The 19,238-nt window shown below is 36.0% G+C and overlaps 1 protein-coding gene across 8 annotated transcripts in view; it reads right to left on the reverse strand.

The window, feature by feature from the left end:
* Positions 1-422: 422 nt before the first annotated feature.
* The window catches only part of mcf2l2 (MCF.2 cell line derived transforming sequence-like 2), a 55,604-nt gene continuing 36,788 nt past the window's right edge, over positions 423-19,238 (reverse strand). For 3 of the 8 annotated variants that reach the window (XM_056734297.1, XM_056734296.1, XM_056734298.1), the window contains exons 20-34: positions 19,116-19,208; positions 18,146-18,271; positions 17,777-17,998; positions 16,636-16,728; positions 16,374-16,452; positions 15,231-15,285; positions 15,004-15,101; positions 10,005-10,100; positions 9,109-9,192; positions 7,573-7,644; positions 6,945-7,034; positions 6,631-6,746; positions 5,705-5,820; positions 3,094-3,188; positions 423-1,734 (exon numbers count right to left, since the gene is read on the reverse strand). In XM_056734297.1, coding sequence (XP_056590275.1) covers positions 1,640-1,734; positions 3,094-3,188; positions 5,705-5,820; positions 6,631-6,746; positions 6,945-7,034; positions 7,573-7,644; positions 9,109-9,192; positions 10,005-10,100; positions 15,004-15,101; positions 15,231-15,285; positions 16,374-16,452; positions 16,636-16,728; positions 17,777-17,998; positions 18,146-18,271; positions 19,116-19,208 — 1,530 coding nt within the window. In that variant the 3' untranslated portion in view covers positions 423-1,639. Of the gene's footprint in view, positions 1,735-3,093; positions 3,189-5,700; positions 5,821-6,630; positions 7,090-7,572; positions 7,645-9,108; positions 9,193-10,004; positions 10,101-15,003; positions 15,102-15,230; positions 15,286-16,373; positions 16,453-16,635; positions 16,729-17,776; positions 17,999-18,145; positions 18,272-19,115; positions 19,209-19,238 lie in introns of those variants that run through there. The other 5 variants (XM_056734301.1, XM_056734299.1, XM_056734300.1 and 2 more) reach the window with 5 other exon arrangements.

Raw genomic sequence — 19,238 nt, forward strand, 5'->3', positions numbered from 1 at the left:
TCATGAAAACTGTGAAAAATCCACCACAAAGAATTTCACATGTAAAAATATTGATGTTATATTGCTTAAAAGTGAACATGAATTTGTTTTCTTTGTAGTATCTGAGGTCTGAGAAATACGGAGCATCTTTTCTGTTATTTTGACCTGTTTCTCCAGTTCATTTTCTGAAAATAAATGCAATCAGAAACAATAGTTTTATTTGGAGTTTGGTAGAAATATTGTTAGTAGTTTACAGAATGCAACAAAAAATTATACATTTTATCTTAACTCATACCCACAAATAATATGTTCAGAAAAACTGAAAATGGGCTTTGAAAGGTCTCTTATTCTGCGGCTGTACATACTGACAAATTAAAGATTTACAATTCTTGATTGAAGTTATATATTCTAAAAAGAAGCAAATACACAAACAATTATTCCAATTAATGCATTTAATTATTTATTTGAAAATGTACATATTTGTAATACATATTCACATCAGCTGTAATATGTCCATAGGTGTAGCAAAATATGCACATATGCATGAACAAAATGTTGTGATACTACTAATTATCACATCAGCATTCAATATTAAATGTTTGTGCTTATATTTACAAACAAACAAGGAAACTCAAAACAATCATGGTGATAAGTCTGGATATTGGAAATTACAGCCTGAATCGTGTTTAAATTGTCATTGCAAATACTGACATTGTACTGAAAAAAAACATTTGGCATTATTACTACATTCACCGTCAAACTGCTGTCCAGTCTTTTGAACAGGTGGTTTACAGTACTTCAGATTTTTGTATTAAATTCTCTTATATGAACAAACAACATTCAGGAGCAATACTATAAAATAACAGGATTCTTTTACAGTACATCTGTGTGATCATATTTTCAGAAATCCATATAAAAACAAGAGTCTCCTCTGAAGTTGGAAAGAATTAGGGTGCGGTTCCAAGATAATTTATATAGAACAAGAAGACCACAACAGAGATGAATATCAAGTTACGGCAAATATTTGAAGAGGATCAAAGAGGAATGAAGCTTAACAGACCAATACGAAATATAAAAAGAGAGTATAAATATTGTACATAACCAAAAGAAAAGGTTTATTCTTTAAAAGTGCTGTGTTTCAGACCAATTGTATCATAAGCAAACAGGCATTAGACAACAAAACAAACAAAAGCATATTGAAGCATTTCAGTGGAAGTTTCAGCAGGACCAGTTTCAGTGTTTTCAGATGGCCACCTCTGGTGTTTGAGCAAGCACGGGGCACGTATCATATTGCATAAAAGCCAGTTTTCACAAAGGTCCTTTGCCGTTTTTCTCCTCAAAACCTGCCCCTGTGTTTGCTGCTAAGGCAGCAGAGTGAAAGCACAGGCTGAACGCTGAATGTCTTATGAAGATGTCACATCAGCAGCTGGAGAAAGGCTTTGTGTAGAAGGCCAGTAAAATACCGGAATCCATTCTGATTGGTCAGATTCATCAGAGTGTGCATTCTGATTGGTCAATCAGAGCGGTCACATAGCAGCAGAGTTTACTCTTCCACTAGAGTAGATTTATATGTTGCATTACAAGAGTATCAGTGATATTGAGCTGTCATCAGACATCAGAGATGCATATAAGCGTGGCACAAAGGAATGCAAACGTCTGTTCAGCACGCAAGTCTGCTGTCCTGAATGGGATCCGGCCCAGCACTGTCTTTCTCTGTATCGGTGAGAGCAGCAGTGCAGAGGTCACTGAAAATATCTGAAAGAGAGAACGACAAGAAACGTGCATTAGTGACCTCACAAACCCTCTCGCGCTGCACGTGTCTCGGGAAACAGGTGGCGAACAAAACCAGTCAGGGCAAGTGCAACATCCAAAAAGTTGTGCGAAAACTGGAACCTTGAAAGACAATCATGCTTTATGTCTTTTTCAATGGCATGACATACGTAGTGTTTGTTCCTTCCAGGTGTTGAGGCTTTAAGCGCAATATGAAAAGCATATACAAACACGGTATTCAGTTAGCTCGGCCTTTAGTTAAAGCTTTGAGGAAATACAGGCAGCAGCATGTTATCCTGAGAGTTTAAGACAACCAGACAAACAAGATGTGGCATCGTGAGAATGTCAAGGTTTCACAGAATGAAGTTCCATGCATGTCTGTAAGATGATGTCATCATGCACGCCTCCTAAACAAAGCAGAGACAGCCTTGCCTTCTACTGACCAAGATCTTGCCAATGTGTCTCAAATCTTGTTTGCATTCACGTGTAATGCAGGTGTTGAAGCGGGAAGAGACTGAGTGACATCAAAGGTCAAAATGGACCTGCATTTTAATGCATTGCTGTGGAAGTGAACTCAATGTAGTTAATACGAGCACATCTCCATCAGTTCCCTAAAGGGATAGTTCACCACAACAACATATTTTTTCCACCCTCATGTCACTTGAACACAAAAGAAGATATTTTACAAATTAACAATTTTATTGATTCTCATATGAGTCTCTAAAAGAAATATGATACAATAAATTTATACAGAATCCACTTTGGTCCCATTCATACCCCTCCCAACTTGCTTCCCGGTTACAGCTTCATGGTCACAAACTGGCTATAGTTAAATCATACTGGAATAAAAAATATATATAATAATAAAAAAACACATCCAGACAACACATAACATAACACACTTAAAATAATACAATCAACACATTTTCAGAATATTATGCCAATGCCACAAAGGTTAGGTACCTGGACCATTTTCTATAATAAAAGTTTAGCTTGAAAATATTTTGAGACATCTTTTGTCTCTAGGCAACGAAGGCCAATGCTGTTTGTACCAACATTCTTCAAAATATCCTCTTTTATGTTCTGCAATCGAAAGAACGAAAGTCATACAAATTTGAAATGACATGAGGGTGAGTAATAATGACAGAATTTACATTTTTGCGTGACAAAGCCAAATTCAAATTGGGTGAAAAACAGATCTAGAAAGAGCTGACTGAGATGCACCCTATGTCTATGAGAAATGTTTACGGAGAACATCAGTTTGGATTAAGTTTCATATGTCCAGAATGATGATGTCAGTCATGCCCTTGGGATGCTCTTCCTGTGATGGGTGTGAGAGAGTACCAGATTTAGTGTAAAGGTCTAGTCCCTCTACTGTGGATTGCAGGACAGTGGGTGGCACCAGCCCTGTCTTCTGAGTTCTAAGGCTCTTGACTAGCCTAGAACATGACAGAACATGAGGTTCATCTATCGAACCGAGAGCTCAGAGCGGATAGTATTGCAAATTCAGAGTAAAAGTGTTAAATGAATGGGTGACTCGTTGATTTGAATTATCACACATAAGATAAGAGGTTACAGGTTTCAATGCATTTGTATTTGCATTTGGAAGACACTTAGACAGTTACAGACTCATTTGTGCATATGCTAAAACTGTGAATATATACACAATTTACCAATTTACAATTTACATTTTTTTTACTTGTGTATTCTCTAATCTTTACATTTGCAATCCTGTTCTAGCTGTATTTTTCTGAACCTCCTTTGAAACTGATTCGTCGCCTCTCTGATAGTATTGAGTGCCAATTTGTGCACTTCGGTCACATTTACAATGTCTGAATGTCACTGCATAGATAATGAAATAACATACCAATTAGAATTGAATTCTGTCATTTTATACACCCACATGTCATTCCAAACCTGTATGACTTTCTTTCTTTGGCATAACACAAAAGAAGATATTTTTAAGAATGTTGGCAACCAAACAACATTGGCCCATATTGACTTGACATTGTATTCATTAGTTTCACAAATGAAAGAGTCACACAGGTTTGGAATGATGTGAGGGTGAATAAATGATGACGGAATTTTTATTTCTGTGAACTAACCCTTTAGTATTTAAAGGGTCATATGACACAGCTAAAATGAATATCATCGTTTGTTTTAGATGAAATGCAATGATACACGATTTAAGGTTAAAAAAGGCTGTATTTTCCACATACCGAATGTTGTATCTCCTCTTTGCTCCGCCTCTCAGCAACGCGCAGATTTTTTACAAAGCAAATCGCTCTGAAAAGCGAGGTGCGCTATGATTGGCCAGTTAACCGGTGCGTAGTCATTGGTTGAATACTGCAAGCGTGTGACGGAAATGTAACGCCTCATACCTTATTTGGAACAACAGGTTCCAAAGCAATTGTACTGACAGGTACGTCCAGCTTACATGCGTATACATTTGGGCTGTCTTAGTCAAATCATACAATGAACTGAAGTAGTGAGGGGGTGTGGTTACACAAGGCGTTTCAGGCAGGTCTGGGAGAGCATTCACTTTTAGACAGAATGCATCTTTTGTTCCCACACTTTAATTTTTGCAATTTTATGTGTCTAATACATGCATGGCCAACTTAGAACACACCAAAGTCTCGGAAAAACACGTATTCGCGCCATTTGACCACTTTAACTTGAGGGATACTCACTTTCTACATCCATAAAAATGACTTCCCCAAATGGGACCAGTTGGTAAAAATACTTTGAAAAGTTTTGAAATCACCAGTATAACTTGATGGTTAGACTGAGATGATGAAATGCAATGACATTCATATATTTTAAACTGTGATTTTGATGCTTTTTGGCAGTTGGATGTGATAAAATTGTAAATGATGTTAAAGTATAAAAATATCCATCAACATAATTTGTTTGTCTCCTTGGAGTCCATGCAACATTACACCAAAAATTTAAATACATTTAAACCAAGTCGTTTCTAGATTGGTTTCCCACTGTTTACCTCAAGAGAAAATACTAATGACAGTTTTACAAGAAGAAGATTTCATTATTCTCAATTCCAAAAATAGAAATGTTAATCCTGGACCAACAAGAAGGTTGGAAGAATGTGTGTTTCTGGTAAGTTGAGTAACATGTAAAGTTCTAGGTTATCATGGTTAGGTTTTACAGCAATTTAGCTGTGGCTCAAACAGGGCACAACCAGAAAGTCAAAAATGTGGTACTTCAGGTACTTTTGTGTAGTAGAGGAAGGGGAAGTTAATCTATATCAGTTGTGGAAGCATTGCGTTTCATATTTCAAAAATTGTGGGAATAGGCATTTCTGCTTTTGACATTTACAGTAAATCACATTTACATTAATGCATTCAGCAGATTCTTTTATTTAGGGAAATTTACAAGACTTGAGGAAATAGTTCATCATGGGAATCTAACCCATGGTCTTGGCATTCCTGGCATTTTAAATGATGTCCTGTGGCTCGTGGTGCAAACATTAAACGTTAGCTCATATCAAAGCATTATAAATGCACACTGTGAAAGCCTGCAAATGTTTTAAAAAGAATTTATAAAAATGTTTAAAACAGTTCGCAAAGCAGAAACTCAAGACCTAAAAAGCTCCTTTGACAGTTTCAAAGCTTAAATATGTATGAGAGTAGTTTTCATTTCTTTTTAAAATTTGGGTAGATGAAAAGGTACAGTATTTAGTGCTCTGTAAGGCACTTCACAAAAATCTTGTAAAGACCTTGAAAAACTCACATCTATCACTAAACTATTTCAAAATTTAAAGACATGAAGCCACAATCACTTCTTTAAAATAATAATCTAACACTGACACATATCTCTAAATCAAATAAAGCTACATGAGAGTGGGGTTACGGAGTGTTGGGTCTTTAGTAAAGTCTTCCTGAATGTGTGTGCGAGTGAGCCTGCAGCAATGCATCTGGATGGTCACTTCATTACTCACCAGTGGCCGTTTTCTGACTCTTCTAGGAATTGTACTAAATCACCCGCCTCCACAGAGAGATCCTGAGCGGTACCTGACTCGTACGTCAGCTGCACCTGATATTGATCATGTTCCCCCTTAAGATAGAGAGACACAGAAGAGAGAGGGGGTTGATTTAGTTTAGGGTCATGGCACCAGTAGTTACGATTACGAGAAATGCGAAACGATAGGATTCATTGCAGTGGGTTTGTAATGACGCCCTTTGGTGGTAGTAACCGTATGCATAAGGTTTAAAATACAGTAGAGGTTGGGCTGGTTAGCCATTGCTGCTGCAACTACATCATTTAAGTGCCGAAAATAATTGGCTTTCCATTGATAGGAATTCAAAAGCACAAATGTATTGGACAATATAATGTAAATATTTTATATAATATGAGATATTGTCATTGTTTTGTGACTCCAGAGATATTAGTCACATGGCATTTAATAAACATTAGGTTTTTTAATGAGTTTTGTATTATTATTTGACCTATCATTCCAAAGCATCCCCCGGACCTACTTTAGTACCCTTTGAATTACCTTTAGGTGCGAACCTAAGTCAATAGCTCAAGTCTTATCATTTAATTATTCAACAGCGCCCTCTGGTGGTAAATACTATGTATGCGAAGTTAAATGTAATTCCCCCTGGCCACTGTTAAAGAGGTTCCGACGTTGCCTTGCATAAATCAGACGTTTCACCAAAGCAGATCCCCCCTCTTTAAATTTTAAGCAGGAGGATTTTGAATAGAGAAGACTGCTTGGGCGTTTCGATAATCTGGCCTTCTTTAAGTGTTAATTGTAAGCCTCTTAGGCCTCCAAAGACAAGTATCAAAGAGACAATATTAAAGGTGCCACACATTTTCTCCTATAAGTGTTCATTTGGAAACGTTGTAGTTCAAGAGACACACATTTTTATTGTGGCTTTCGTCTTCTCCATCGGATGAAATGGAGAGTTCTTCAGCGCTCGATGGGATGGTCTCGAAATCCTCTGCGTCCATTGAGGGCAGCCGCCGTTGATTCCATCCTGGAAAACAATAAACACAAGTTAAAATAACTCAGAGAACACCACATCACAGATGAGCAGAGGTCCTCCGGGAATAGCGTATAGCTTGAATCTGCCGCATGACAAAATATTGATATAAAGAATGCAAATTAGACCAAACACCTGAGTGATCCGAGAAAAGTATGATTGGCATGTCGCTGTATCTTTTCATTTAATTACCTGGTTGGGAAGCGGACCTCGGCACGGGGGGCTTGGTACCCGCGGTACCTTTAGTTTTGTTCTCAACGGGAAGTGCACCTCGCATGGTGTCTGTGAGAAAATTCACGTGGGCTATCAAGCATCTCCTTATTGGTAGCAAGTAAATCTGACAACAGCGTGCAAAAATATAACAAAATCAAATGGCAAAAGCAAACCCAAGACATGACTCACCATAAACCTAAAAACGCATATATGCAACCACATCCCAACAACATAAAATACAATGAAAGAAGGGCACAACACAAATTCACAAGGCAAGGGGTAAGGTGTTTTCTTGATGGTACATAATAGAAAGTGAACACTTCAATTGATACCAAAGCTCAAGCAACAACACATGAAATCAAAGATGAACAAAAGAAGCACAAAATGCCTAATGGTTCAGATTCGTAGAGGCAAACTAACTCTTCTCTCCCGCCACGGTGCCCAAAAACAAGGCACTGAGCTTCAAATATTTCTAGGATAACTGAAAATGATGTCCTGCTTTGAATGCAAACCACCTGGCAACTTACAATAAAGAAAAATGGATTCAAAAACACACACACAAAATGACTTGTTGAGCATGCATCATGCCAAGCTGTCCATGCGGTACCTTCATAGCCAAACGGTGTGGGGTCACTCTTGATTTGGTGTCTTTTGCTTTTAAGGCTGGATGACAGAGGAGCTAAGCACAAGAAATTCATTATTTAGAATGCCTTTGTAGAAATGAAACTTCTCCCATTTAACGCAACATACCCACCCGAGATTAATAATCACAATAATCTTTGTCACGTTAAAAAGAGAATAATGAGGCCACGAGAAACAAAAGGCTCGTGTAAATTCAGATTCTCATTCGCATTCTTAAAGCTGCGCAGCGGGGCAACGCTTCGAAATGTCACGCCACATCCCAAATGTCAGCTTATCAAGAGTCAGTATTTATTATTCAGTGCATCTGTCCCTTCATGTTTTTTAGCGGATTCATTTGCTGTGAAGTGCAAGTTTGATTTCGTCCATTTCGCAGGGATGTAATGAAGGAGGTAGAAATGTCAAAAGTAACAGTACTTTTTATACAACGTCGATGCTTGATTAATAAAATATGTTATGTTACTGCTTTTTAAGGACTGATTAAGTGTGAAGAGGTTATGAGAATTTTTTGACATACTGCAAGTTATCTGTTGTTAGATTTTTGTGGTTTACAACCACCGGAGCCGTGCAAACTGGGGTAAGTTTTGCAATGCATGTTCTGGAAGTGAAGTTGTTATCTTGTCTGAATCTCTACACTATGTGTTACTGTGACTGTATACCATTAAAAGAAAGAATGCTTATAACCAAACAGATTCTTCCAAATATCTTTCTCTGTGTTCGTCAGAACAAAGAAATTCATACAGATTTGGAACAACTCGAGTTTTTTTGCTGTCCATCTTTTTACTGTTTACTCAGTAAAACTGTAATTTTGTTTTAATTTATAGTATTTCCACATTTAAATTAATGATAAAAAAAACTTAAATTACAGAACTAAAATGCACATTTAGAAGTGTAAGTTTACTCAAATGTACTTTTCTAAATATTTTATTTTATGTTTTTATTTCTGCTGCACCATCTAGCAGAATATTGCTGTATTTAAAAGTGTATTTTACAGTGTACAGCAGGGGGTGCTGTTACACATCTGGAAGAGTACAGCACCTACAGATACAAACACAATTTGCACTTTTGGTTCAGAATGTTTTTTTAATAAAAAAATCAGAGATAAAAAGGACATTTAAAGAAAAGGTTTTTGTTTGTTTGAAAGCAGAATCTCTGTTCTCAGATTTACATATAACCGTATTGTTCACATACTGATAGAAATATATTCCAAGGGGCATGAACATTTTGTGACGATCAAAACAATAAAAAAACACTGGCGGGTTAAGAAATCCTTGATAAATGTTAATAAAGGATTAAAATTTCCTTTGTGTCGTGTGTTTTGGGGATTATTCTAGTAGGATTTAATGATGTTAACATCCCAGCACTCATATAGTCCAACACATCAAAATAATTGATTCATTAGTTTTTACATTGTATTTTCAGGTTTATTCTGATTCTTAAATCGTGGCATCTTGATTGTAAATAAAAGCATCATGCAGGCAAAAGCAGATGTTATTTTTGGTACCTTTAGTGCGCGGTGCAGTGGCAGAGCTGATGGTTGATGCTAAAGAGAAGCGGCGCGTGACCTCTGTTTCTTTAGGCACAGATTCTGTAGCAGAAGGCAGCAGGGGTTAATAATGAGTAGAATGTTAGTGAAAAAAAAAGCTTAAGATATAGAATGAGTCACATACAGGATGTGTGGGAAGAAACCGCATGAAGGAAATTATAAGATAGTCTGTCTGTTCTTTTCTTAGTTTAAAAACTAAGTAGTTTTCTTTTATCACATTTAAAAAAATGATACATTTTTTTATTTTGAATGTATGTTTCTTATTGGTTAGTGTACATGTTGAGCTCCAGTGTTCATTTAGGTAATGTAAGTTTGAGGCTGGCTCACACTTCCCACTAGCATTCATCTTCTGAAAGTCAAGTTTCTCTGTTTGTTCACCGCAATGTAAAATAATCCATGAGTAGACTGTTAGTTGGTTAGGTAAGGGAAATTGACACAATAGTTCAATTTTTATTTAAATGTTTAAATTTTGCTTCCCTTGTATAACTTACACAGTTTACAAAAAGACTCTGCATCATAAGGTCAAGGAAAAAAAGAAACAACTTTACCAAATATATGCATGGCTGCTTTTTTAGGCCATACAAAATTAAGGGCGTCCATGAATTAAAAATATAAATACTGTTTTGAAAATGCCAGAAGAAATGTTATGACATTTACTTATTTCACATTTCTTTGAGAGTTTAAAAGTGTAACAATGACAGAGCGCTCGTATCTGAACAAAAGACACAAGGGGTTTGCGTGACGATGGAAAGAAAGTAGTGATGGTTAATTTTCACAGTGGGACAACAGGAACACATCGGGATGAGATAATGGATGAGTCCAAACAGAGAGGAGTCAAGATGCTGTGCCTTTACCTGCGGGGAGAGACCTGCGGTTTGACAGGCCCTGTAAGGTGAAGCGCTTTCTAGCGAGAGCACTGCGCTCTTTACCGATGCTGGCCGAAGCGTCGGCTATAAGAGGAGAGGAGGAAAGGACTGCGGTTAAAGCAACAGGTATGAAGTCTGGAGGATGAGATGAAAGGCGGAGAAAAGAGAACGATGCTGTATTTGAAAGCACTGTTTCTTACAGTATATGCCAAAGGGCTTTTAAAAATGTGGATGCTGGTGTAAATATAAAAATCTTTGACATATTATGTGTTCTTAATCTTACATGCACGTTTAAAAAAATATTGATGTAAAATTATGTTGTACATAATCTAATAATCTAATTTCTGTTTATTTTTCTCTTTTGTATTTAATTTATATTTGTAAACATTTTATGTGTTTTATGTGTAAAGAAAAATAACTGTATATATTTATGTACAAATTTCTGTAATATCTACAAGAAAGATAAAATACTTTGCATTAGATTGAATTAATCGATCAATGAATGATACATTGGTACCATTTTGTTCTTAAAAACCCATCAATGCACAAAAAAGCTTTGCATTATGGGTAATTTAAAATGAATGACTGTGTAATGTACACATCTACAGCCGCGGAAAAATTAAGAGACCAGTTCGAAAGTATTTTCAGCTTTTCTGAATCGGCTATATGTGTTAAATTAAAATGATCATTTTTATTTATATAATGTCATATTCCTTCCCCCCAAAAAAGTTCATATTCACTTTTAAGCAATACAACAGTAATATTTGTACATGTACTTAGGAATTGAATCACAGTTTTCATGAGTCTTGTCATGCTGCCAGTCTTTCACATTGCTGTTGGATGACTTGGAATGACTGTTGGAATGACCACATACTATAAAATTTATAAAATAATCTCTTAATTGTTTTAAGTGGCTGTAAATGCATTATTAATATAACAAGTGCACTTTATTGGAAATGTTATTGTTTAGCAAGGATTTGCACAGAGTACACACTGGCTGTCATCATATAGTACACTATATAGGACATAGGGAGGGATTACGGACACAAGAGGGAGAAATCAAGAGAGATATGGGTCTGTCCTGAAAGAATAGTTTAGACAGCATTTGTGATGGAGAATAAGGTAAGCATAACCAGCATCTGTCCAAATATGCTGGTTTTGTTCTATTATTTAACAAAACTCATATCTCCACGTTCATAGACACTGGTTCAAAAGACACCGGTGTATTTCACCAAAGCACAAACAGATGCCACATCTCCTCTTACACTTCACATTTTTAAATGCGATCATTGTTAAATGCCCAACAAAGAAGGTTAATTTACTGACTGATCCCTACACACACATATGTGAATAATAAATAGTAGGCCTACAACGGACATCAATCAACTATTTGTGCTCATTTGTTTTGATATCAATTATACAGAATCTGATAGATGTTTAGCATAAAAGGAGAGATTATTACAAAGTTTCGGTTCTGTTGCCGTGAGGAGCTGTGTAACAGAGATTTTAATATATTCCACTTGTAATTCCAAAGTAATAACTAAATTGACACGATTCTTTTCATAAGATTAACAACTTCAATGATGCACTTAATCAAGCAAACCATGCTGGGAACGCGAAAAATTTGAAGTACCTTGAGGATTTTCATCAAGAATAATAGGCATTGATGTGTAAAGGGACAGTTCACCCAAAAAAGGAAAATTCTGTCATGAATTACTCACTCTCTAGTTGTTCCAAACCCATATCTTTTTTTGGTTGAACACAGAGAAAGATATTTGGACGAATGCTTGTGACCCAACAGTTTTTTAGACCCCATTGACTACCATAATACGAAAAATGACAATGGTAGTCAAAAGTGACCCAGAACTGATTGCTGTCCTACATTCTTCAAAATATCTTATTTTGTGTTCAACATATAAAGGAATTTTTCCTACTATGGTTGTCAATGGTGTATAAGAACTGTTTGGTTACAAGCATTCTTCCAAATATCTTCCTCTGTGTTCATCAGAACAACGAAATTCATACAGATTTGGAAAAACTCGAAGTTGAGTAAATGATGACAGAATTTTCATTTCTGGGTGAACTGTACCTTTAAGAAGTAATTTTTATTATTATTTATTATTATTATCTCCGGGTATATATTTAAATATCTGTTATACAATTAAAACTCAATATAAGCCTACTAAAAATGTTTTTTGATGATCCCCTTATAATAAAAATAAAAAATATGTATTATTGACATTTAGACACCACAAATGCAAAATTAAATTTGTCACCCACCCACACACACACCCACACAAACACACACAGACACACACACACTTGTTCCTAGATAAACATTCCTACCTGTGAAACATATGCCTTACCCAAATCAATATTCAAATAAAAGGGTAAGGGGGTGGTTGATGAGAATATTGATACAGGAACTCAAAAATAATTTAAAAAAACACAATAAACTGTGAAAGACAAGGCCTCTATGAAAGTACTTCACTTGCAGTCAGAAAGCCTTACTTTATTACCTACTACTGAAGCTATGAAACCATAAAAATACTCAAACATTGTATGTTTGTACTGTATGTCCTTTGTTTAAGTAAGCAGAACTTTCAAACTTTGATAACTGTTAAATTAAAGTTCTTACCAAATCTTTGCAAGTGCGACTTAAATATTTAATTTATCCTTTTAATGAAATTACATTGATCATAACTACACCAGCCTTGATGCCCGATGACTCCTGAGATAGGCGCAGGCTCCCCGTGACCCGAGGTAGTTCGGATAAGCGGTAGAAAATGGATGGATGGATGGATAACTACACCAAAATTGCATTTTAAAGTTAACTAAACTTAATTATTTCGTTTTTTTATTTTACATATTTCTTAGTCTTAATATGCATAAATCAAACACTTAGACTTATGCAACCCAAAATTAGCAAGACGAGACTGATCTCAGAACTGGCATTAGCACAGTTACTGCTCACTGGTATCATAACACATGTTAAAGGTCAAGTGTAGCTTCCCAGATCCTAAGCACATGCACCACTCTTCTAAACAATGGTACCGACAAAACTGAAAAATATGTCAAACTCTTCTAAATATCTAAAAGAAGTGAACATTAAAAACTAACAACTCTTTCACTTTACTAAAAACATGTAAATACATCTTTTTTTTGTATTTACTCTCCTAATGCAGTCTGACGAAAAGCATGTTGGGAATTGGAAATCCTTCTTGACCAATTGTGTTGAATTAACTTGTTTATATTAATTAAATTGAACAAGGAGTAAAAATGTTTTTAGTAAAGTTGTTCAAAAATAATCATTATACTTTATTCAAAAGTAAAAAAGTGTTTCAGGAACATAAAATATTTAAGTAAGAAGAACAAATTTTTATAAAATTAAGTTTACATTACTTAATCTGTTTGATTATTTGTTTACAGTGTACAGGAACGCTTGATCAAAGCCGGGAGGTTGTCTATCCTTAGAGGAACTGAATACCTGTCAGAATCCTTTACTCACTCAAAACCAGCAATATGAGCCCTTATCACCCCAAACAGAGCAACATTTACCCCAAATCACCCCTCCTGTCTAACCCGACCGCAACACACACCGTAAAGTGCAGGAGAGCAGTTTGTGTCCGACAAAGTTGAAATGTCTGATCTGAACTAAAGAGTCATAACACAATTTTGTGTTCACATCTCTTCAAAGCAAATGAAGCATTAAAATGTTCGTTCCATTAACCAATTAAACATGATTAACAATTGTCTCTAATTGAGGATAATGCACCTAATTGTTATATACACACCCACTGCACACTTTTTCAAATAACTGTTCATTGCCAACAATTGGCAATTCCAGCATTATGGATGTAACTTTTTTTGTCAAAACTTGACATATAAATTCATAGCGAATGTATTTATCTCATATATTTTGAACCATATGTTATTTTACTAAACCCCTGATGAGAGAGTCCAAACATGAAAAGAAAATCAGTCTATGCTTGAGTTTTTTATTTTAAAAGAGGGGAAAATCACGCGTTATGAATGACATATTTATCTTATGCAAAAAAGAACACACGTTTTTGAGAGCCACAATTCTTTGTAGGATTTCTAAGAATTAAAATGTGCAAACCAGAAGCAATAATACCCATCAAATGGAGAAGGGATGGCTCTACTTATATTATAATTTTCATGTGCCCATCTATAAGGAATATGTCCCGTGTGGATGTGACAATTTGCTTTTACCTGATATGAAAAAAAATGCTTTAAAAACACAAAAACGCTTTAAAAACTTTAAGAAAGACCTCACATGGGCATACAAATCATCAAATACTCAAATCTGACTTGAGTGTGCAGAAAACCTTTGATAAAAACTTTACATTTTAAGATTGACATTTGCATAGAATTGCCCATATCTGACCCTTGACTCGAATAATTTACATTTGCTATAAATGCTTCTATCCAAAGTGAAGTGAATGAGGAAAACAATAACGTGATTCATCTCAGGGAGGCAATAATACGAGAATATAAGTTACCATGTTGCAACGTGTCTACACCGGATGCGACAAAAGACAATAGAACACATTAGAACCCATTATAATTTTAAATGTTGTCCACACTGGATGATGTGTCTTGTTGCATCACACAGGTCCCATCCAGACATTGTTTTAGACATAACAACTGATTTATGACTAATTTGTATACTGTCTTCATTAACAAAATTGTCTGTAAGACTGACCCGATGACAAATCCGACTGTTACAACCAGTTCCTCTGGTTTGAATGAAAACACGCTGTTCTAATTTCTTCAAATCCCCCTTTTGTGTTTCACTAGCAGCATATGGGCTTGGAGCAACATTACGATGAGTAAATATGACTACATTTTCATTTTGGAACACTTATTTTCTTCTTGAGGAAGACACACAACAGTGATTAGCCACAGGCTCGGACTGCTTGATTGACACTGAATGAGTGCTTATAAAAAGCATCATGAATCTCACCTCGTTTCTGACGCATATTGGGTCCTGTGTCACCGCGTCTGTAACCCGTTTCAGGACTGGATGAGTCGGATTGCCGAAGGGCGGTTTTGCGAATGTTTCTGTCAGGTAGTAACATAAAGCAAACAAAAGCCGGTAAAGAAAACACAGTAGGGAAAACTGATGCAAATAAGCATGAAAATGCATCCAGGCATATATTCAAACACTTTCACACACACACGCCGGAGTACCTCATGGGAGCATTGTAGATGTTCTCTGTAATCTTTTGATGGAGCTGACTGGCTTCTGTGTGGTGAGAGAGAGAAAGAGACTGCACTCAAAAAATTTATTTGTTGAATTTACTTAAAAAAGCTGCGTCAAGTGGTTCCACGCAACAATATGAAGTAAATTGAATTCCTTTTTTTATATTAAGTTAACAAGTCAACAATAGGTCCAATAATGTTTGCATTCTACGCAACAATGTAAAGTTGACCAGTCAAACACTACACAACAGTAGAGCTGACAGAACTTACGTTAGTTCAGTTACTTGCATTCTTTATGTACTGTGAACAAGGATGGGTTAGGTAAAACTATCAGCTGCGACAGTTCATTTTTTTGAGGTGTGGGGTTATTTAGAGGTTATTAAATAACTCAAAAACTTCTGCCATCATTTATTCATCCTTGTGTCTTTTCAAAAACTATTTTAATTTTTTTAAGTAATGTCGCAGTGATTTTGTGTTGAAACGATGGAAGTCAATTGGGGTCAATGTTGTTTGGTTGGCAACATTCTGCAGCGTCAGCTGCGCGTTGTACCGGTCTCGCATCTCTCACAGAGGAGATAGGAAGCATAAAAGGAGGAGCGACAGGAGTGTACGACGGGAGAAAACCAGGCCTGGACTTTATATTATGGTTTATTATGTTTGGGCACCATTTTACTTTCGTTTTGTGGTGGATTTATTTTATTCAAAGTTTGTTGAATGTTAGCCAATTCCCGCTTCCTTCTTCCCGTTTACTTGGAACTTTGTTACAAATACCTTTACAGAGAAGTGATAAAATCAAAAATGTAAATATGCAGTTGATCACTGTAGTGTTTTTTTTCTGTCAAATACAAATAGACAGTATCTGTTTTGCGGACAGTTTAATCATTCTGAGGAAATACTATGTTAAACTGTGTGTATTAGAGATTGACATTTGTTGGTGGGGGACTTTCGCGGGATTGGGATGGGACAGGAATTTCTTGGGGGGAGTGGGACGGGAGATGTTTGAAAATCCACTCCCGTGTCACCCTTTAGTGTGTATTACTTTGATTTTGTGTGAAGTTGGTTTGTTACTTTTTATAGTGAATGTCTAAAGGGAGGGGTGCCGGTCTTGAGGTAAAATATGCTAAGAAATACCTCGGCAAGCTTCCAGCTGGCTTGTTAGGACTTTACGGATTTCTGTAACCCACGTGTTCTTCACATCCATTGAAGGCGCCTGAAAGAGCACACAGAAGCACACTGGAGTCGTTCTGCTATGAGACAACAGTTCCCTCATCGTCCAGAAATGAAACAACAAGATTCATTAAAAACTGACTAGTATTTTAAAAACGACACACTTCTTTAAAACAAGTCAAGTTTGTTATGCAACTAATCAAAACTCTTTGACATTGTGCCTTACCTGAATTATGTAAACCTCCTCCCTTCCGTTGTACCAGATTTCAAACTTTTTGATGTCTCCCTTTACGTTTTCTGTGATTCCCACTGAACTCATCTGTATTGCAACACATTAAAAACTTCTATGAAGCTTGAACTTTATGAGACACTGCTACCGATATACTGTACTGTACATCATTTTCACAATCATACATTGTGTCGAAAAACAAGCAAAAATATGTAAAATAATCTGAACACAAAAATAATTTTATTGCAAACAAATAGTTGACAAATTGCTGCTTCATTGGCCATCTAGACAGGGGCAGACTAGAACTAAAAAGTGGCCATGGACTTTTTGGGCTGGAGCGGACCACAAAACCCAGCACACAACATAACTCAATGATTCAAAAACCATTCTATAGCACAATAAATCACAAATGTAAAAGATATTTCATGCCACAATGGAAAGCCAATAAAACATTAAACAGGCCACTACAGTCTAAGCAACAAATAGAAATCAAATTGACATAAAAGCCTGCCTAAACATGTAATATAATGGTAATGTATTAAAACTGACCATGACATGGTGTGACTAGACTTTGCAAACAAGTATTGTTTTACATCAGCTATAAAGTCCAAAATCAACATTATTATTATACAAGTCTTACAATGTTAGCGTATAGGATTTATAAACCGAGAAGAGAGAAAACATTTACCCATTGGGCTTAATAAGTAAGAAGCTTACTTATATGCTTAATAAGCTATTTTAAACAGAACATTAAAGACAAATTTCCGACATTTCATTACCTTTGATGATAGTTCTGCAGTCTTTTGAATTCCTCAATGCTAATAAAATGGACCATATACACAGTCATCATATCTTATGCCTCATAGGCTATGCTATCAACTATTTTACTCTTTTAGACATGTTAACTCAAACACACGTCTTAGTTGTTGACAAACCATTTTTCATTTTTTCAAAAGCAAAACTCGGTGATACTTAGCATTTGACATTTGTATCGAAAAACCGTTGGCTTTGTTATGTTTGCATTCTCCTCTGCCATTTGCCAGATGTCTATGCATCTAGATAACTTGTTTAACCAGACATCTACAATCTTAACACTAATTTATGCGTTTAACTGTGATGGTTAACACCGGCCTCTCACCTTCAAAAAGTGTTTGAAGCTGTAAGAGGGGGATTTCTCATGAGCATCAGATGTCTCCTCACGTCTCTTGCAAAACAAAATCATTTTGTTGTAGAGAAAGAGATGTCGTTGCATGGGTTTAAAGCGGGCCAGGTCCTTCACTTTACTGTGACCTTTCTTGTGGTCCGTCCAAACGTTGAAAGAACCCTGCATCAGCAGTTTGCCCAGATCATTCAGATTGCCCTGTAAGATGGAAACGTACAGGAAGAGGTGAGCAGTTTTGTCGTGGGCCAACGCAGTATAGATGGTTTCATCTTAACAACATGAACAAACGTTACTGCGCATGCGCTGAAAATTAAGAAATTGGAAATCGTATCATATCATGCAAACCTCAAAACCAGTGATGGCAATCTGATGCATGGAATCATTGACGGACTTGATGATGTCTAGCATTGTGGCCAAAGCTTCCTCCAGCTCAGCTGTGCCCTCGGAGTTCTTACTGCACTTCAACATCTCCTGTAAAATACACAATGAGTACATTGAGGATAGTGTGTGTTGTTTTAGGGGGTGTACTTCTAACTTCTAACTTTTTTTTTTATATTTTTATATTCTCAGCTTCTCAGGTTAGGTAAAGCAGGCCTAAATTATAAGCTTTAAAGTACAATTTGGTGGACAGACTCCCTTGTGTTATGGACCTAAAGTCTTTAAACTAGGGCTGTCAGATGCTTCATTACGATTAATCGCATGCAGAAAAAAAGTTTGTGTTTACATAATATATGTCTGTGTACATTGTATATTAATTTCATATTTATAAACACATACATGTGTACATATTTAGAACACATTTACATGTGTTTATTTATATTGACTAATAATTAAAATTATATATATAAATGTTGTTTCATTGGTAGATTATATGCATGTATGTGTATGTGTTTGCCTCAGTTTTGCTGTGCTTTAAACATTATGCAACAATAACAGAGTGTAAATCATTATATTTATAAAAAATATTAAAATGATGGCTTGTTGAGATATTAAAGCCTTTACACCTACCCCCTTCTTTCCCTAAACCTTAACTTTATGAATAAAAATATGAATATTAAGTCTCTCATCACTTTTATTGAAAACAAATGCCTTTATGATCTGTAATGTGATAGAAAAGGGTAAAAGAGCGTTTTCAGTGAGAGCTTAGAACCCCAGTCTACAGTGCCAACCTATGAAGACTTACACCTTACGCCTTGCTGTTTGAAATGGTGTCGTTTGTATACTTTCTCTATTCCAATCAAACATTGGTGGGCGCAGAATGTACAAATAGTCTCCGCCAATAAGGTGTGCTATTTGTAAATATTTAAAGAGTTACCTTTAGCATGAGCTGAAACTTGGTGATTCTCTGCACGGGCTTTAGAAGGTACGCATCTAAAGAAAGCTTGTGGTCCAACCTTTTCTGACATTCCTGCATGAATAATCACAGGTTTAATTACAT

Source organism: Triplophysa dalaica, chromosome 21 (genome assembly GCF_015846415.1).
Source record: "Triplophysa dalaica isolate WHDGS20190420 chromosome 21, ASM1584641v1, whole genome shotgun sequence".
Lineage (NCBI taxonomy): Eukaryota > Metazoa > Chordata > Actinopteri > Cypriniformes > Nemacheilidae > Triplophysa > Triplophysa dalaica.